The 22,178-nt window shown below is 39.9% G+C and overlaps 1 protein-coding gene across 2 annotated transcripts in view; it reads right to left on the bottom strand.

The window, feature by feature from the left end:
- Window positions 1-22,178, bottom strand: part of csmd1a (CUB and Sushi multiple domains 1a) — a 378,013-nt gene that overhangs the window by 266,466 nt on the left and 89,369 nt on the right. For both annotated transcript variants that reach the window (XM_067487730.1, XM_067487721.1), the window contains exon 2: window positions 21,700-21,916. In XM_067487730.1, coding sequence (XP_067343831.1) covers window positions 21,700-21,916 — 217 coding nt within the window. The remainder of the gene's footprint in view (window positions 1-21,699; window positions 21,917-22,178) is intronic.

The following is a 22,178-nucleotide window of genomic DNA, read 5'->3' on the forward strand; positions in this document are numbered from 1 at the left end:
GAGGAGACGGTGAGACAGAGACAGTGACAAATGAAATTGCCCATCACACGATCGAGGGCCAGAAAATAGAATATTCACGCACACATTTCTTGAGCTGAGTAAGAGCAGTAAAGTGATAGTTTGTGTCTATGCATTGAACACTTCTTAACCGGCAGATGTGACCAGACTAACACAGACACACACACAACTTTTCACAGTGGTATATCGTCCTATACACTGACAATAACTATCACCACATTATAGGTCAATTTAATACTTATTCTTAAATAATCTTTATCCCAGATTTTCAGCTACATTTACATTTCTTCGTGTTACATACACGCTCTATGATGACAATAATGTTAGAACCCACTTTTATCCCAATACTAAATGATCATATATGTCCCTACCCTACATTTGTTGAAAGAGTCCCTCCATAACAGAAGGTATCTTTTGAAATGCACCAAAGTGGCACCTGCAGTTTCGTACAATGGCGCCAAAATGGCAACCTTGCAATGCGACTTTTCATCCTAAAGACTCAGAAACACTGGATGGCAGCTGTATAAGCGTAGAGGTTTGGTTGGTACAAAGGACTCATGAGTTAGAATGTGACACTAAAAGAGTATTTATAGGTTTAGGAAAAATGATCTCTTCAGGCTCAAAAGAAAACTTCCTTCTTAATGTTGTCAACACCCTTAACGTGGAATTTACCGATCAAAGGTGCTGCACGAGAAATAAATACAGCAAACTTTTGTGTGTAAGCACATAAAATCGTTGTCGTCCTCTTGGCACTGGGCCTAAAACACTGTACTGTACAGTCATGTTCGTTGTGGCTGTACACGTCACTCAAATGCAGCCATATTTCACAAGGGGACAGTGTACATAAGTATTACTTTAGAATATCCCCTACAGCGTCACAAAAAGCTTGAACTGAGTTTGGTTGAAATCAGCTACAACCTGCACAGCTTGGGCTACTCTGCTGCTATGTTGGCCGAGGTTTCAACTTAATGTTTCAGCTGGAACTGGAATTTAGAGTTTAGTTAGATAAACTGAACTGAGCACTGTGGACGCTTTCTCTGAATAATGCTTGGTTCTCTACATTTTACTTTTATGTCTCCCAAATTTTGATCTTTATTCTAAACAAGACCTAAAGGTATAGTCCATGATTGTAATTTATAACACGGTTGGTCAAACCGTGTAATAAAGCAAAATCAAATGTTTTTATTAACTACAAAAATAAAGGCAATTATCCAAAAAAAAAAAAAACTTACATGAAAGAAACCTATGAAATAAAATAAATCTTTTTAAAATCTTAAACAGTGTTGGCTGTTTTAGTTATGCGAAGGAGCTGTTGATCTGTTCAGGGGCTTATGAAAATGTCACCAAACCTCCACCAGAATTATCGACTATACTTTTAACCTAAACTGTGCATGTTTAAGATTTAGACATTTAGAAATTTAGCATGAAGAGATGAAGCAGTGCGCCACAAAAGAAGATTAAGCATGTTTTTAAGAAAACATGCTTAATCTTACCTCGGGAGGATGGCTAACCGGCTAACAGTGCTATAGTCTCAGACAGACACGATGTCAGGAGATGCTAAATGGAGAAAAACTGAAAGATTGGCAAAACCCACAAAGCACCAAAAAAGAAAAGAAAAAACCAAGACCTCCTTGTAGCAACACGGCCAGCGTTGTCTGTCTACTCCTGCTCTTTATTTCCTCATTCTCTTTCCATCACTATTACCGGCATTATCTTTTTTTATATCAGCCCTCTGTCAATTGGCCGCGCTCATCAATTTCTGTCGGCTCTCATGGAGGCGCACACAAGCACCTACTGTCACGCAGAAACAGGTGGGCGTATACACAATATTTTGAACTTTTCCATATTCATAAACAGTATTCCCTTAAGACGTTTTCTGAATAATTTGTCAATGTGTGTGTGCATTTATGTGACATCTTTCCATTTTTAAACTCTAAATGTTACTCAGTGTTTAACACCCCACAATGTTCCTCCTCCTTTTCATCTCTTCCCTTCTGAATACCACAGTATTCTTATTTCCATTCTCCTATTCTTTCCTCCATTTCTCCTCTTCTTCCCTTCTCCGAGGAGACTGGCCCAAATTTCTTTGAAATTTAAATCGGATTGAAACATAAACATTCGTTCTATCAACTCCAAAGTCAGTTTCATGATATGAATTGTGTGCAGACAGGGTAAGAGAGGCGAGGCGGGGGGCTGTGAGTAAGATATTATTTTGAATTAGAAAAAGATGAAAAGAATGAGGGGAAACTGATAATAGGTGTGTCGCTGTGTGACAAATCCTGCTGATGCCGGTCTGTCAGCTGTCAGTCACCATTCACAAGTCATTCTCTGTTGCTATAGTAACCTTGCACTTGCCTGTATGTAAAGAATCTCAGTAAAATCTCAGTAAAAATTCAAAGTCGGCCAGGTGCTGTGATGCAGTTGGCTACAGGGCTAAACTGACTCGGTGGTTTATACAAGATGATGTTTGGTTTTTGGGAAACTGTTTTTTTCTAACAACCCAAACATGCACACACACACACACACACAAACACACAACAAAGTATGCCCTTCCAAGACAGTTTAAAGGGATGTCCACTGGTGAGTTTAGTTAGCTCAACTCATGGACATCAAAATAAAGTCATCCTAAAGGTAAATACACATTTCCCAGCAATGAGACTTTTCTACAAATACAAACAAACCCTGACACATTGGTATTTGGGCCAATCCCTTTGTGACTGTGTGCACATGGAAAGACGCAGCTGATGAGATGCAGTATTTGATATGTGTAGTATCGACTATGTGTGGTGTAAGTTATGCCTTCATGTCAGGAGAGTTATAACTGAAAGAGGACAAAGCTGATCATCTACCTTAATTAAAATGGTGCTTTTTTTTTCCTCAAACAGGAGCAGAGAGAAAAACTTCTACACCCACTCTAATGTGAGGAGGAACACACAAAACACTAGCAACCACAGCACTGGATATTCCAAATTAACCACAATACTGGCAGCCTACATAAGCAAATTTGACATTTAAATACTCCCACCATACTGTATTTTATGATCTACAAACATTCGTAAACATGGTAATAGCTGAGAACTGAGTCTTTATCAAAAACACAACCTTGAAAGTCAGAAAACAAAAGAGAAGAAAACTTTGTTTGTTCCCAAATATTTCCGTTTCTTTGTGCTCTCAGTTGAGGAGGTTAAAGTAAGATCATTTGTAAGCATCGTGCCAGATGGATGAGTATTGGCTCGAGCGAATGGAAGCGCTGTGGAGGATCACTACAAAAAACAAAAGTTACAGTTACTAATAATTTTATCCCTAGTGCCGTGAAAAAATGTTCCACCCCCTCTTCTCTTCTTGTGTTTCTCATACTAAACAATTTCAGACCATTACACAGGGTCTAGCGTTAAACAATCACAACTTGAGCAAACACTAAATGTACATTTCTATTTGTAATTATTGCAACAGAAAGGTTATCCAATACCTGAATTGCAGATGTGACCAAAATGGGAAAAGTTCAGGTCTGGACTTTTGACTGGGCCACTCTAAAACTTTTACTTTATTCCCACAGAGCCATTCCGACGTTGGCTTAATCTTACTCTTAGGATCCTCGTCTTGCTGCCTAACGCAGCTGAAACTAAGCTTCAACTCTTATGAGCTAATGTTCTCCATCAGGATTTTGTGACTTATGTCATGAGTCGCCTTGGTCCTGATGTGGAAAAGCATCCCCTCACCAACACACTATGACCCCCCCCCCCAGCTTGACCATAGGTACAGTACAGTATTGTGTTTGTGTGTTAATGCACCGTATGCCTGCACACTGGATATATTCACCACCATCAACAGCTAATACCAGTACCTGCACAAAGTACCCCATGACCCCCAGACTCACAGCAAAACCCCACTATTAGTCCTTTATTCAGCCCCTGTGTCTCAGACCCAGACCAGCGTCTCCACTAATTGCAAAGATTCTCAAATCTAAATCTGGACTTTATACTATACTGTTTTCCGCCGCTGTTTCCAAGTCTCCGTCTCAATGTGAAAACTTTTCTTCCTTCCTGATAATCTTTAACTGCAGTGTGTGTACTCGTTCTTTGCATGTTCATGTGTGTTATGTGTGTGTGTGCTCGTACTGCCACACAAAAGGAAACCAAAAAAAGTTTCCAATCGGGAAAGAAGCTGCCAGCAAACAATCACTGTGGGAGGTAGAAAATGACAGAGAAAAGAGGACACAACCTGAACAAACGGAAGAAAGTAAAATCGGAAAAAGAGATGAAGAAACATCGATCAGTGGGTTGGAGCACTGCACAACTAAAGTATGTTTTTTTTTCTGGCAAATTAAGAGTGAGAGACGACCGTTTCTGTTGACAATTATGTCAAAAGTTTTGCCTATTCAAAATTAAGGAATTCTCAACTGTACACAAAGTCATAAAAGAATTAGCAGGAGAGTCTTTGCAAGCAAGACGGCAGAGATAAATCCACCTCCTCCTGCCTTGTTTCTCTATACTGTAGTTGTCTATCAGTAACATTAGAATAAAACCTTTCTCTTTGCTAATTGGGACACTGGGCCGAAAAGAAAAACACAAACAGTGGTGGCATTAAAGTTTTTGATAAATAGAAAACCAGGATTAAAAATGCACAAAAATGTTGGAAAAAGACATTTTACTAAATACCACATTTTTATATTTTAAAGTGTTATATTTAATATTTTGAGTTATATTTGAAATCGTCACTATCTGATGAAGTACTAGTTGCGTGTGACCATTTAACTATAAGTTTTTAAAATGGGAGGCAAGGAAAAAAAATGTCCTGGTGTATAAATAAAACGAAATGCTAGAAAAGAAGAAAGCATCATCATTTGGTTTTCGCCTCTAATATCAAAGCACTCTCCTCTCTGTACTTTGATGTGTCTGTGGGAAAAAAATAAAAAATAAAAATTAATTTTTTGGAAGCATTTCAAACTCTGGCTTTTTACCAGCCAGCCTTTCCACCTTGATGTGTCTGAAACAAACAAATTTTTTTTGTGTGTGTGTATTTTCAGGAAGTGTAGATTCCATATTACCACTCAGCAAACACCCAAAGGGGGGGAGAAGAAAAAAAAAACAACAGGAGATTTTCTGGATAAATGCCAGTTCAGATGTTCTAAAAATGACAACCAGCCAGTCAGTCAGGCGGTTAGTCAGTCAACCAGTGTGGAAAGGAGTGCCAGGGGCCTCGTGTATAAATGCCTGCGCACATTACATCTTATGATGTATGATGTTTTGAAATGCAAAATATAAATCAACCGCTATGCCTAAGGGATAGCGCTAAATAAGAGGGAGCTGGAAATGGCTGTTACTATACAGTAAGAGTGTCACAATTTACATGTATCTGAGGTGATATTATAGCAATGTCTCAAGAGGACATATTTATTTAAAGCGTGATTGTTTTTTTAACACCGTACAACGTCACCGCTTACGTTTCAGCACAGGTGGATCAGTGTGTGTGTGCTACATAACAGCAGGCGCATGCATAATGTAATGAGGGCGACGAAGATGATTGTGACAACTTTAGTGGCAGCAGAACCAATTACGTGTCGTAAGCGTTCTATTTTCTACTAAAAGATATTGTGTCTGTCTTTGGTTGAACATTGTTTTAATAGAAATATGTTCCAGATCTTACTCTGTTGTACAGAAGTGCTGTCAAAGCCCCAGCGAAGTAGTGCAGGGAGGGTTTGGACTGTTCTCATAATCAACATCACCTGGAGTACTGGGCGGAGCATAGTGGACTGTGGAGTTGAATGAACCCTTATGTGCGGTTTGGCCATTTTCTGTGAAGCATATGGTCCTAAACTTATTTTGATTAAGTAGAAAATATATAGGTCCCATATGTATTTATATTAGATTCGTAGTGTTTGGGTTTCCAGAACCAAAGGGAGTAATAGTGGAAAAACTGTAGCTTAAAATAGTTGAGCATTGTATAAATTAAACCATTTTCTTTTCGGGGCAGGATTTTAAATGACAGACATGCTAGTTTGGAACGAGTGTCCACTCAACAAGAAATTGAATGGAATGCACACAGTGCTGATGATGAAGTTGGTTGGTGTGCACATATCCATAGGATTACATTAGGCAATGAACCTTCAAACTCAAAAGGAAAATGACGACACAAGATTTAGAGTTCTGCATGTACGATAGGAGGCATCTCTCTCTTCTGCTGGAAAACACACTAGCTATTAGCCCCTTGTGCACAAGCAAGCCACACCTGTAACTATCATCACCAGCCCCACCAGCTAAATGCAATTAAAAGCTCAGCAGGACAGACCAAAAAAAAAAACCTACCTGAAACTCCAGCAATGTTGCTCAGTGAAGCCTGATGTTTTGTGTTTATTTTGGGTTAATTTCTACCTGTGAGATCAAATCCTGCAGCTCTGGGTGGCCAATAATAAGAACCACTCTCCGCCTCGTTAACCTTGTTTCGAAGTCCTCTTGAAGCAAAAAACAGAAACAGGTGCAACCGCACGAAGGAAAAAGAAATTTCCCGTTGGACTGTCTCCACCCTCACTGCGTGTGCATCTATCTGAGAAATTTTATGAAGGGCAGATCTGCACATTTGCTATTTTATTTTGGGAGACAATGGTGTCTACAGCCCCTGTTGCACAGAGGAAGAAGCTGTCTGCGGTAGACTGATTGCATTTTTACGCTGATACCAGTAAACCTACACATTAGTGGCTATGAATGGCAGGTGCTGCCTTATTGTTTCTGATGTTCAGTGGTGTTTGTCTGGAGTTCACCTGCTGTGCAAAGAGATTATTTCCTGCTAGTCTCCATACATACCAACAGATTATCACACGGGTAGAAGAAGGCTACACATGGTTGGCTACATTGTGTTTTTCTAAATGTGAATGACATCGCTGTGGGTGGCCGACGCTCGTGGTGAACTATTCATGAGTGCATATGTCATTTACGCGGCCTCATCCAGATTTGAATCGCCACGTTGATTTTTCGTGACGTTTTTGTTGTTTGGTCTTCCTTTGTTTGGGGTGAGATCTGAGAGGGGAACGCCTGCAGTTTTACTCTGTTTTTACTCTAAACCTTCTTCTCTTGTTGTCAGCGTATTCCTCACCCTGCTTTTTAGCACTTTGTCTCAATGTGCCATCACTGCGTAAACAAACTAAAGCAGTAAGTCAGATGTTTCACTGGAATGAAACTTTTCTGACAAGGCCTAATCTGGATTCACGGTAAATTAAACTTTTACTGCAGATGTCTGACTAAATGTGACTGGAATTCAGGTTTGCCGCAATATTACAGACAGGGACATTACAGAGTTTTTGTGTGTGTGCGTGTGCGTGTGGAACAGTGATGAAAACACACAATCCGTAGAGACAATTTAGAGAAAGCTCAGCTTGGATTCTAGCCAGTGGCTTACAGATTTCTCTTTTCCACTCGCTTCCTCATATGGCATCTCTCTGCTCTACTCCATCTCTGTTTCTCAAAGTCTGCCTTTGTCTTTCCAGCTTCATCTCTCCTCCCGCATCCCTTCGCCTCCCGCTGTGTCTCAGCAGTAACAGGTGTTTGGTGAGACAGGAGGCCTGCAGATCTAAATGTTCTCATCTGTCCTGCAGTCCAGCCCAACAGCTGAACTCAGCATCAATCCAAAGCCGGGCTCAGCAACCATTGCTGCTCCCGGTCACTTGGATTCCTGTAGCTACGATCTGCAACTTATATCTGATTCACCCAGCTCTCCTCCTACATGCTCAGGACAGTGCATTTTCATAATCATTTCATCAGCTGAAATTACAATAAACATGGATGCATGGAAGTGTACTTATCAAGGAGGATTCATTAAATATTTCTGATTGATTAGAAGGAGGAGCAAATTTGCAGTGTTGTTAAATTAGTCTGGGTCACACAAGGCTGTTATGGCACCTTTTCATATTGGAAAATGGGTCAACAACTTTACAAGTATGTCTTAAAAAAAGGTGATGTGCGCATATAAACAATGCAAGGTCTATTTTAATTGCAAAGGCCTTTAAGGGAGTCCTTCAAACCAGGGTCCCAATATAAGTAAAGGGGCCAAATTCCACAGACCCCCATCTGTGCAAAATTATATTTAAAAGTTTATCTGAAGACAATAACGGGCTTCAACCTTCCAAATGAATCAAATTAAGTAGTTATCTCCCCAAGTTGCAGCTTTTTTAAGTTTCCCTCTTCTTGTTACTTTCATTTGAGTGTTACTCAATGGGGAAACAGTGTCGAGGAAATTTTCTTTTACTTTGAAAAATACTCACTTGATTTAATAAACTCGAGCTGCTTAAGCCTCATTTAAGCTTTAGATGCACATTTAATAACATTTTCGCACAGAACTGTTGATTTTGGCCCCCATCACTTATGTTTAATGGGCTCTGAGAAAAGATCTCTTCTCAGCCAGTATGAACAGAAGGACCTTCCTTCAGTTTTCATTTGACTGTTGCTTTAAGATACAAATTTATAAAATTTGAACCCGTCCGAAACTAATACTTCCCGCAAACCTTTTAATCATGGGTTAAAACTAGGCTTTGTGAATCCGACGGAAAACCTGTGTGGAAAAAATTTAAGTAATAGTAACAGTATAGGGTTAGGGTTAGAGAAATGACACTAAAAACAAGGCAGCACTGAAAGAAATTCATGACAAACACATTAAAACATATCTAATCAATCGGTATGTTGTTTATTAGCCTAACAACAAAATATGTCGTACACATAAACTTTAACATTGCTCCTTTTTTACTGTATATCACTTTAAATTTCACTCTAAATGTAACATTCAGGTTTTAGAATCTTCTTGCGTCTTTAGAATGAAGTTGGCATATTTATTTTTAACTATATTCTGAATATGTTGTAATTATTGTCATAAATGTTTATTAATGGACTAAACTGTATTATTAAGAGAGCAATTAAACGATGAACTAAAACAAGGATCATCAAATATCTTGCCACCCTGTTGAAAACTGAAGATGTATGGAGCAGATAGCAACGTTTGGGCATATTTCAGCACATATAAAACCCATTACACAGATTATGCCATGAGTGCAGTGTATGTGTGCACCAGAATATCCACAGACGCTTCTGTGGATATTCTGGTGCTGTTTTCTTCCTGCAGAACTAGTTGGAATTCATGGTAAATGCTGTGACATCATGCTGTTCGCAGCTGCCGCCCTCCAAAAGGGAGCAAGCAATTTCAAAAGTGGTGCTTCAAACCTACGGGTGGGTCTGATATCCGAACCAAAGGGTAGCACTCCCTTCAGCCTACTGTACATGGACAAACACAACAGGAGTTGCACCATTGTTAGCTCCACTTCAGCTTCGGTGTTCAGCTAAACAAACTGAGCAAATTAAATCAAATACAAGATTAAAAAAAAAAAAAAAAAAAAAATGCTTATCGTGCATATTCTTTGAGTTTCCATCCTTATTCAACTGTAATCGCATTGTGAAAACTGCACTGAACTTTCAGATGTGCTGGTGACAAGTCGAAGCAGCTTAGAGAATTATCAAGAATACAATAAGACACAGACAGACGGACAGAACTACCAAGCGCAGAGGGACTTAGTTCTACTAGCTTTAGCATCCTCCCTCTGCGTGTACGTGTGTGTATGTGTGTGTGTGTATGTGCTCCTCTCTGTTTCCTTGCTACTTCCTCTGCATGCCTCTGTCTCTCTCTCCCTCCCCAAACAGTCCAACCTTCATCCCTCCCCCACTACCTCCTTCTCTCCTCACTTCTCTCCTTCCTTCCCTAGTGGTTGTCCTGGATTAGTTCCATTGCCTGGTTATCTAGCGTTGGCCTATTTTTCTCAGAAAAGTGTGGTTTTTACTCTGCAGTTACTGGGGGTAGTCGAAGTTTGCGTGGGTGTGTGTTCACTACATTTCTCCTGTAAACATATTTTGTAACTTGTAAGATTTGGAAAGGTCACTGTGAAAATGAAGTGACATGTTTCTCATTATTTTGACCTTAAATCAAGTTCTGCCCTAAAGATTTTTGCTTATTCTTTGTTCTTACTACCAAACATCTTAATATTTCAGAACACAGACACAGAACGCACATGTGCAAGCTCTGTAGTGGAATCATGGTGATTACGGCAAAGTAAGACAAAAATGTCTCCACCAAGTGTTCAACAAGTAGAGCCGTGTGCGTGGCTGACGTGTTTTTAATTGTTTTTGGACAACAACAGAGGCCTATGCCACAGATGAAAAAGCTAATCCATTTTGGGAACGGAGAGACATTAATCCCGAGTAGAGCCATGACACTAGAATGTCTTGGGTTTTCCCTAGGATCTCAGAGGGCTGTGGTTTGACGGAGATCAAATCGTGTTGCTTTAGACCAAGTTGTTTTTGACCATGTGTGTGAGAGAAAGCTGACAACACTCACTGCACTTATATCCAATTCACCAAATAAGATTGTACTGATTTGATGCAGCACAGGTAAACTTGATGTCTTGCACACTTAAGCTCTTTTATGAGGCTTCTCATAATATCCCAAATCTGTAAAATGCTGCCAGACTTTGGACCTAACGTTTTTCTAGAGGAGCATGCAGAGCTTGCAGCACAAACAGAAAGAAAAAAGAAATTATAACATATTGTTTTGTGACAACTCGGATTTGTTTTTTTACATTCATTCTGTCGGATGCTACTGCACCTGCTATGTAAGAATAAACCATTTAAATGCATTAAAGGGTGCAATGCAATGTTGTTTGTATTTGTTGCTTCTGATACTGTAACAGTAGACCAACAAATCCAATATTATTACTTCAGGAGTCCAACCGCTCATTGCAGCAACTCTATGAACCCACAGAACATAAAATCTAAGAACATCTACATGAGCATTTTAGACTTCCTGAGATATTCGAAGATTCGCTCGACACTGTAAACCTCCTCTCTCTCACTGTCATTGCCAAGCTGCGGTGCAAAAATAAACCCTTCTTGCAAAAAGTTTAACAAGTGAAACTGTGCCGAGAATAGAAGAGCACCAATGATGTTGAGGAAGTGAATAGAAAAGAACGGCAGAGTAGGGAAGTAGAGGTCGATTAGGGGAGGAAAAAAAAAAGGAGACAGGTAGAAAAATGTGCGAGTGAGTGATTGCAAATGTGTTTGACAGCAGAACAAATGATCCAGGATTTTAAAAGTTAGTAACCGATGAAGCTAAACTGTAGTTAGTGCGTAGTTAGCCGTGGCCTGTACTGTGTAAGGGCACCGAGCAAACAGTAGTTGACAGCTTTCTCTCTCTATCTCACACACACCCGTATGAACTTTAGCCTTTTGCCTCTTCATTCTCTTTGTGTCGATTTCATCTCCGCATTGCTCTTGATTTTGCTCCTTCTCAATCTCTTTACAACAAAGGCAGCACCTCACTGATAACCTTTTTCTGTCATCTCCCTCTATCTCCGTCATGCACAGATGACGACAGAGCTCTGAATTTTCTGGTGCCTTCCCCGCCCATATACACAAGCCAATTTTTGTCCTCCCATGGTCCAGTTGCAAATGTTAAAACTCAGTCCTACTCCTGGGATACGTTTTTGTAGCCATGGCCTGTACTGTATGTATATTTTTGCTTTACCAATGTCCACAGCTTCTATTTCCATCTTTAAAAGCATATTTAACATCATCTATCCCACTGACAGATGAGAAAATGATGCACTGCATATATCCAAAAATATAGCCATTGTGGCTTGAGGATTAATTTCTATACACCACTAAAAAGTTGGATCCAGGAGCAACTGGGAAAAGAAATTGTCAGGGAAAATGTGGAAAAAAACAAGACAAAAGGTACATGCTGTAACAGACTGGAAAGGTGTCTTGTTGAGAGACTGGGGTTGACTAATGTTGTGCTTCTGCACCAATAACTATGCAACCGCTGGTTGCACTGACTTACCAAAAACATTTCACGTACTCCTTCCGGCTGAATTTGTGCTAGTGTATGACAAATTTCACCCCTGGCACCCGTGGAAGCAGAGGCTGCAGACGAGGACAGACATATCCTGTAGCTGCTAACCCTCCTAAAATAATGTCATTAGTATGCATTTCAGTGGAGGTTTGGTCTCATGGACTAAATCTCGTTTCAGTGACTTTCTTCAGCACCATGACTCCACATAAACCATAGAAAGGTAAAAATAGTCCTGTAGAGCTGGACACAATACTTGAACTTACGTTGCTTTCTCAAACAGCTATTCACAGCCCGGAATGGTCCTAAACACAATTTAAGACTTAGGAAACATGAATACATACTTAAAACTCAACTGTCTACAACCTCATTGTAGCAGCTCACCTTGTGCTCTAATTCAAATTACCACAAAGGCTACTGCGACAACGCCTATCTGCTATATCTATAAATCCTATAATCCAATAATCCCATCATAGTTGTGAATTCTGAAATCACGTGTTGCCTTGAGAACAAGTGCAGCAATATGATATGCTAGCGAGTGAAAAAGGGCAGAGGAGGATTTGTAGAAATAAGATGTAAGGTACAGAGACTGATGTCAAAAACTAATACAACAAACATAGAGCACTGAAATCTCTGGTTCCCAGGACCTGGAGAGCACCTCCTCTAACTAGGTTAGAGGAAGGGAAGTGAAGTAATTAAGGGTTGGTTGAGACTTTTTTCCATGCTTATCTTGCACAGTCTCGTGCTCCTATGTAATTTTGTGTGTGCATTGGCAGAAAGTCAAATTAAAGACATCTTCCTACAGGATGTTCATATGAACTACAGGCCCGGATCTACAAGGGTGCTAGGGTGAGCAGCGTACCCCCAAACTTTTGTCATGCCACTCACAGAAACCACCTCTTTAAATGTTTAATGAGTTGCCAGTTACTCAGCTCTGCTCTTGTGTCACTTGCAGCCACAGTCATAGTGTGTGTCATGCTGACCCCGATATAAGTAAAAGTTCAATCTGTATTTAGAATGAAAAACCATGATTACCAATAGAAGAAATTGGGAAACAAATTAACCAAAACATACAACGTGTAAGTAAGATGAAAAGGAGTTGCAATTTAGAGAAATAAATGTCATGGGGTTGATGAGTGATGCTGACAGGAAGTAAAGAAAACATGAGTAGAGTTTCTAGTGTGGCAAGTTCTGGCGAATTCACACTGATTCAGTGGACCAGCTGTTGTCGAAACATATCGACAGGGGGCCTACTGCTTTATGAATTCCTTTATCCCTGCACCATTTACAGTTAGGTAGGTGGAGGCGGAAAAAATCTCAGGAAGCTTGACAGTATTGTACTTTGAAGCAGATTGGAAATTGGAGTGTTGACTAATTGCGGCTTCCTGGATAAACATCTGTTCCTTTTTAATCACTTAGTTTTAGCTCTAAACATTCTGGACACAGTTATTGCTAAAACTGAAAATGTGTTTCCAAAGTTAAATCTGAACCTGGTGAATTGTATTTTCTCTCGGTCCAAATCTTTTCTACATCTGTCAGTTTGTAACCCTCAGCAGCTGCTCCAAGACAAAAATGCTGACAGTCTGCAGAACGAAACATTCTAGGTCCAAAATCGCCGCCGCTCACGCTCATCAAGAGTTCACCACAGAGGTTCACCAAAGGCCATGAGGGTAAAGGTACACAATGAAAATGGCACTGTATGTTAAAGCCCTTCAAATGAAATTGTTACCACACGTATTCTACATTTCTGCACTTAAATAAACACACACACACATATGTATTTTTCATAGAGTTAAAAATACATGCAAACATGTAAAATCATAAAGACAAAAACAACACGTAAGACATTTATTCACTGCAGACCCAAATGAGACAGGCTAGAGGATAGTGGAACACTGCAAATATCTCCCTCAAATGCTGATATTAGCAGTTTGGATGTGCTGATGGCTGCACTCATGTGTATGTTATATAGCTACGCATCTTTCACTTGATGACTTTGGTTCAAATATTGTGAAGTGTGATGTCATTATCACTGCACTTCTAATTAACTAAGTCATCCACTTCGGACACATGGCTGCACATGCATAAGCAATAAACTTTTGAGTGAACACACAACTTCACTATCAGGCATGGACCTATCATCACACACATATCAGGTACAACGAGGATTGACAGTTTATTAAAAACACATAACCTAATCCAGTCCAACAGCTTTTCACAAACAAATAGTTTAACAACCAGCTTCGGATGACATCACGCCACTCAATGGCCACTGTCGGATGTTATCAATGCCATAAGTATTGCGTTAGGTATAAAAACAAGTGGGTTAGGGTTATGGAAAGACTGGGATTTGGGTTCAAATACACAAAAAACATTGACAAAAGTATCAACAATAACTATCTGAACCTGAAATGGGACACACATAAGTTATAGAGCTTTCTAAAGGCAAAACACATGAAATTATCAGGAGGAGATTAAGTAGGAGCGAAGTAATCTAGCTTTAAAACATTGTTGAGGTGTTTTATCAATATTACTATATAAACACTTTCAAATGAACATATAAAAGACTCATTTGAAATAACTGTGCAAAAAAAGATGGACGGTAGCTGTTTTCCTTGTCTGCACGAGCGCAATAGCTCCACAGTTTTCCACACGTCTCGCTCATAATAACTATGCCCGTAGGTAGCAGGTGACTTACAAAGCCATAGCTATGTGCTGATAACAACGAATAACTCAATTCAAAGGCGTGACAATGTTTCCATCAGCTGGATGGACTGCACTGTGAAAAGCGTTTCCAATATTCTGTCCACACCCACTAATACAATGTTTACTGGTATATTATAAAGGAAAGTTAACAATGGTGACTCTTGGCAACTGATGGCAATTAGCTCATCAAATGGAAGTGGCGATTAACTTTTGTTTCTAAATTCCACAAATTGTTGAGGAAAGTCATTTGCTGCCCATAAGTAACTTTTCTGTCGCAGGAAATAAAGTTTAAGTTTATGGATGCTGTTCATAAGCAGTGTGACATTTGTGTATATTACTGTGCAGTGGCCTGAATGGTTAATGCACAGGCATCTTCTTATTAATTTTAGTTCTTTTAATTAGTTACAATGATTAAGCACGCATATGAAGATTGAAGATCTAAGAACCTTTTCAAGTCCGAATTAATCATGCAGGTGCTGTATGTTTCAAAGTTACTGTGTTTCTTGTGGAAAATTCCCTCTATGTGATTCCCTAGACAGTGTTTTCTTGTTGAACTACAGTGAATAGATGAAAACTTGGATCATTTTTCTACTTAAAAAACACCAACTCTTTGCTGGAGTCTCACGTGAGCTTCAGATAAGGTTCATCGTTGCATCCAAACAAACATCAGACCTGCCTGGGCTCACAGTAAATTGTATGTACACACTTGGAAAGAAAACAATGTGGACGTACAACCATTGAACATTTCTATGGCTATAACGTTTTACATTAAGATGGTTAGGATAAAAAAAACGGTGCCCTTTGTGAAGACGATAGAGGCTTAAGTAAAGCCGAAATGTTTGTACCCTGTTCAAAATAAATATGATGCCAAGAAGTTTGTGATCTCCTGGGGAACTCATTCATTTGCTGGATTGTGGGTCACATGCAAAGCAGAAAATGTCCCTGCAGGGATCAAAAAGGTATCAGTTAACTTTTTTAAGTGCATTTTGACAAACCACTCTTTTTGAAAGGCTTCATGTGCTGCAGCTGCAGTGGAAGCCGGCTGAGCTGCCGACAAAAGGCCCAGAGGGAACGTGACAGTAAGAATGTCAATGGTTTACACTGCTATGCCCTCTGACCTGATTCCATAACACCTCTGGTGTCTACTTCTAAGAAACGTGAATTGTGACGATCTCTAATAGCCCCATAAAATAAACCTTTTGTTTTTCAGCTCAAATTGTGGAATCCTGAAGATTCATAGAATTATAAATATCTTTCTGGAACAACAAACACATGCTTTAACCTAAACACCTGCGCACATTGTTTGTCGCTACCCTTTTATAAAAAACTCTGTTTTTGGCACCTGTAATCTCTTAGAATGGCACTAAAATGGCAGACAACAACACAATATTTCCTTCCAAACACTCAAAAAACACGGGATTACAACTGTGATGGGACCGGGTTAGGTCCCATTAATTGAATACCATGGTTCTGTCTCACAGTACAACAATGCAACTTTTGAATCATGGCTTTGGTTTCAGTTTCAGAAACATTACACACCTAGTAATGTTACATATGTAAGAATACGTCCTTGAGATTATAATAAACCCAGAAATGGATTCAATATCCAGTCTCCTATGGGAAAGTCCTCCGTTTCTAATCATATGGAGGCTTCACTTTATGATACTATTGAAGTGTCCTGCATTGCACAGAAATGTGTTTCTGTTATCTAGCCCAGCCACGGTGATATAAATGGGGTGGAAACATATAGCAATTCCTGCCAGTGCAATTACAAAAGCATTCAAACCTTTATTCTGGTCCTTGCCTCCACTCAACAACAGAGTGGGGCAAAATGAAGGTGCGGTCATTAAAATTACAACCCCAATTCCAAAAAAGTTGGGAGGATGTGTAAAATGTACATTTAAAAAAATCTCATCAAACCACACTTTATTCACAAAAGAAAATGAACGACATATCTGATCTTAAATGTGACACAGTTTGATAAAAGATATTAGCTCATTTTGAATTTTAATGGCACCAACACGTCTCAAATGTCTCAGTTTCGACATGTGATACGTTGTTTGTGTTCTATTATGATGATATGATAGGTTGATGATTATTATCGCACTCTCTTTTGTTTATTTGGGGTTGTAAATGACATCAATCGGTGCCCATTACTCCCACCACAGCATCAACTAAAATCTCAGCAAGAAAATCTATTTTTGGCCTCTGACAAAAGACAACAATACTGCAGTTTTTTATGAGGCTGACACGTGTGGTACAGACAGAACCCTCCACACCTGTGGGCAGTTTTGAGTTCCCAATTAACAGGCATGTCTTCGGACTGCGGGAGGAAGCCCACACGAGCGCACCAAACACCAAAGTTAATTAACAAATCCCATTTTGCTATGCGGTGCCTAAATATGGCAAATGGTCACAGCATTAACCGGCATAGGATAAACAACATGTATTACTCCAAACACCACTATCAAGTCTTTAATCCTTAGACTGTGCAAGAGGGAAAACTGATACGAATTCCACCAGATAGCCAATACATACATTCCTCAGCTTTTCACTTTACTGAGAGCTCCTAGAAGATGTGGTCATAATTAAAGTGACACTCAGAGGAACCTTACATTGATACCAAACTATAGGCTTGACTGATGGCTGTAAAAAAACTTTATTCTTCTTAGTGGTGAGAAATGGTGAGCTGGAGTTAACTTGTTGCAGTGGATTCCATAGGGGACAGATTTCATTTTGAAGAAAAAAAAAAAGTTGAAATGACTCCTTCAGCATTTTCCTCTTCTTCACTCTCCATGTGCCAAGCAGTGAAGGTTTAATCAAAGTCCTGCATATTTCAATACACTGCTCCAAACCTTTGTAAAAATGTCTGTAATGGAATCAGGGCTTTGAAAGACTGACTGGAAATCCACAAATGTGCCTTTGTTAAATATTATAGGACACCGGCAAAGCGCAGGCAGTGATTTGTGTACGAGAGAAGATTTTCTGTAAAATCAGAAATAAATATTTTCACCCTTTTGACATCAGTCATCAGAGTGAGTGGGATGGAGTAGAGTTACCGCTGCTGATGCACAGCTGGGGCTGGTAAGAAGAGGCCACAGATGCTGGGTCAGCCATTCTTCTATATATGAGACTGCACCGTTCTCCCCACACAAGGTCTGAGGGCAGATGGAGGGGTGGCTGTGAGAGAAAGATATATCCTGCCTCTGCTGCGGTCCTCTTTGAGAACAAAGAGAGGGCAGTCAGCTCCTGTTGGCTTTATCCCACTGTCCATGTGGGCAGCCTGATGGGTTCATATCAGCAAGTCTTGCTCCATTCAGCCCAAAGCAGAGAGGAGGGAAGGGTTTTAGGTCAACCGGCTGATCACTGCCCTTGTGAAGCTCAGACAAAGAACAGCCAGCAGCAGGATAATTAGAACGAACTCTTATAAGGACAGAGAGAAATGTTTTATGTGGTTAAACTCTAATAAGCAAAGCAGGATGGTGGGTGTTATTCAATAGATAGGGACGCTCAGCTCAACTGGAGAAAATCTTATGAGCTGGGCCGAAGCTTTGCCAGCAGTGACGCATTTCAGGGAGACCCCCAAAGGCACAAAAAGAAGGCTGACCGGTGGTCTCAATTCCGCACTATGCTGCCTGTCCTCCCTAACGTCCGCACCACTGAGAGAGGCGCTACCATCACCAGAGGAGCTGAGCTGAGGACAGAATGAGCTCACTCCTCCGAGCTTACTCACTTGATCAAAATGACATTGGGAATAGGTTCACTGCGAGAGCTCACCGCACTTAGGGCCAGAAGCTCCGGAGGCAGCTAATACACCACTCTTCTACTCATCTTTTACATTTGAGGGCTTGCAAAGGTTGGAGTAGTTGAAATACTCTTCGAGTGTTTAGGTCACTCTCCGATACGATGGGTGCCAAGTAACTCCAGGGCTGATTAACAGGAGTCACAGAGTCACCGGGCAAGCTGCAGCTGCCACAGTTAATATAATCGGCAGCAACAGACGTCTAAGAGTTCCTGCATCATAAGTTAAATAAGAAAAACGTGAGTGTGGCACTACTTTCAACTTAAACACAGAGCTGGGTACTTGTTCAGCTGCTAAGTGTTATTAGGTGATGGTGCGAACAAACTACAGCACTGATATAACCGGGTCTGTTTTTGTTTGGCAGCAGGTGATCGGAGAATGGCTCACAGGCCCAGGAACAGGTGACCTGCTGCTACACTTCACATTCCTGTCGTCACGCCGCAGCTGAATTTCTAGAAAGCCCTAAAAATCTTAGGTTCAGCTGTTATTTCACTTTGTGCAGGGCCTACAGACAGCACACTTGGGTCTTTCCACTATCTCAGCAGTAGCGCGCTTCGGGCCAACAACTTTGAACACACACAGTTAGCAGGGGGTCCGAAGTGCATTACCTCGCAACCCTACCATTAGTTATACTGTCTTCTGAAAAGGCTTCAACACAATTGCTTAGACTCGTTTAATATACGGTACATTCAAATGTACTGAGTGAACTAGAGAAAATCCAAGCAAAACCAAGAATTTCTGGTTAAAAACCAAACCTCAAACTGAATAAAAAAAATAAACCTTGCAAAATGAATGATAGCAGGGAGAAAAATAAGGAAAAAACACAGACAGAAGGAAGTAAATATTTTTTTTTTTTTTTTTTTTTTATGTCGTAACGATGATTGTAAAACTCTCCCAAAGTATCACTGCAACTACAGCAGCATTAACGACTATCAGTCTCAAAACACTTGGGAATGTGTGTGGATTTTACAAAGCCAGGATAATTTAAATACAATGATTTTCATAAGACATTATATTGACACACATAGAAGCTGCACACTCAGTAAGCCTCCAGACAAACCCACCGCTCAATATCATTTGCGGTTTGCACCATTGTCCTCCAAGCAGCAAAAGAAAAAACAACAACTATTTTACTCCAACACTAGCACATAATACAGCTTTATTTTCACGGAAAAACCCACTATTATCCATAACTGCACCACCAACCTCAAACACTACTTGGTGCATTCCCAACTCATCCCTCCTACACACAAGCAGAGTACTATGAATAAGCTTCCCACAGTTTGCCAGCTCTGCCCTTTCTGCAACAATATTACAGTCCTACGATTCACCAAGCACGGACGCTGCCAATTCATCAATGGGATTTTGTTTTGCTTTTCTTTTTTTTTGTGTGTAAACCAACAAAGAAAAAAAAAAAACATGTAAATGATCCACCAGATAGTGCTGTGTAACCTAGCAAGATTTGTTACATCTAGACACAACACGCAAGTTAACTAGTTAAAAACTAATTACAACTAATTATAAATTGCAATGAGTTGATACACTGTAAAATGTGTGGTTTTTTCCACTTTGTGTCAAATCTTAGCTTAAATCCCAATTTATTATTATTAGTAGTAGTATTTCTTATGCTTTATACTCTGGGCAGCATCTGCGAAAGAAAATTCGGGCTGAAATGCACAGCTTTTATTAAATGTGCAATATAAAAAAATCCAATTCGTTCCTGCTCCATCTGTGTCTTAGGTGCAACGCCATCATTCTGTTTTGGTTTTGTTTTGGGGTTGTTTTTATTTTTAGGTTGCACCTGTTTTTGCAATTTTCCTGGCACCTGGCAAACTTCATTTTGCCCGTTTGGGAGAAAAGGTGCAGCTCGAGCTGTGTTTATGCAGATTAGTTGGCACAGTCCAATTCTGGTGCTCGTTTTGGACCCAAATAGCATTTGCAATAAAACCTGGTCAGACTCCCTGTTGTTGCAAATGCAGACGCACTGCAACTTTCACAACCTCACTTGGCACCAGCACTGCAAAAACTTCAAAAACACTCTTGGGTCGTGTCAAGTGAGGCCTTGTTCCCTTTGCTGTGCTTTTTCCATCAACTTTTCATTAATATATGCATGAACTTTATACACTAAATTTACCAACAATATTATAGTTATTCATGTAGGGTCGGCTGTAGCTCAGTAGGTAAAGGCAGTCGTCCACGGACCACAGGGTCAGTGGTTTGATCGCAGACTTTGGCTATATGTCTCTGGGCAGGACACTGAACCCCTAACAGCCCATTGCCCTTCCCCAATATACAGCAAAAAGTTTTCAGTCTCTTCACTTTTGCCTTAAAGACTAAGACTAAACATTACCAAGACTTAACACTTTATTAAGATATAACATACTCTACATTTCCAGAAGGGACCAGGCCATTTTTGCTTGTGTAAATTGGCCTTTTCAAGGAATCTTGTTGCATTTTCATACCCTTAGACTGTATCCATGACAGTCAGATCATAAGATAAACTGTAAAGAAACTGTACAGAAAATACTCATTACCACTGAGGGGAAAAACAAACAGAAAAAATAAAATATTCACTTGGAATTTTTGCATATATATTTTCTAAAACATTAATCACCAAGCAACTGCTCTTCCCTAAATATACTGTAGTTTTGTTGTATTTAAACACTGGCCGTCAGTTACCATCTAAAGACTCTGCCAATAAAGAGCTTTTTCTTGAAACTGTAGTCACCTGTAGTCTGATGAGGTAGATCATATATGTAATGATAATGATGACAGTAAGAAGTCAAACAAAACAAATTTTGCTTCAAATAGAAGGCACTTTTAAAACAAAATGGTGCCCTGTGAGCTCAAATCTGAAGTTTCTACATCACAAAATATTCCATCTAAATTGTATTAATTGTTTTATATGTCAGTGCATCTCAAAGCAGCTATTAAACTCAATATATTTTGTTGAACCTCTTTTGTGACCATGAAAAGTGGACCATGCTCAAAAATGGTCTGTTATTCACTATTCATTCAATCTGAAAGAAAATCCACTTAAATTATACCTGACACTGTTCTTTGACTTTTGAATGACTGTGTCATTTCCCAGCCGAGAAAAATAGGTATTCAAAGCCCTGATTTCAGAATGAATATGCTGTTGTCCAAGCGCTAATTTCTCACTCTGATGAGGTAGATTAGTAAGTGGAGCTAGAGAGACTAGTTTGAGAGTCAGATGCTCAAAGAGAAGGAGGAGGGAAGATAGAGAGCAGCACATTAAGCTGAAATTGAATATGAGGATTGATCTTTTTACTAACCTCATTTTGAGGTTTCCAGGCGACGGTTGTCCATCGTAAACTGATACAATATCAAAGTCTTCCTCCAGAGCCAGCGTGACGAAGGTTAGCTGGATACGGTTCCTCTCCCCTGTTATTATCAGCCACGTACAGTTGGCGTAGTTGGGATAGCCATGGGGGAAACCAGGCGACTCTATCGTGCCATTCAGGCCTTGGACTACACCACCACAGGATTCAGCTGGAACAGAGAGATGAGACAATAATAAATATTAGGCTCTTAAATAGTAGTTTTCTGAACATTTGCACACACTGTATATACTTGGATTTCATGGCTTTTTAATCCTGACAATGTTAGTTAGTGCTACTGATCTGAGACCAGAAGTAACCTCCCATGGCACATACACTCATATGCACTTAGGCATGTGCATAGTGTTGTATGTTGTTGTTCCAGCAGCATGTGCCCTGCAATTGCATTGCTTACTCATTCAATTTTCATAACA

Source organism: Channa argus, chromosome 2 (genome assembly GCF_033026475.1).
Source record: "Channa argus isolate prfri chromosome 2, Channa argus male v1.0, whole genome shotgun sequence".
Lineage (NCBI taxonomy): Eukaryota > Metazoa > Chordata > Actinopteri > Anabantiformes > Channidae > Channa > Channa argus.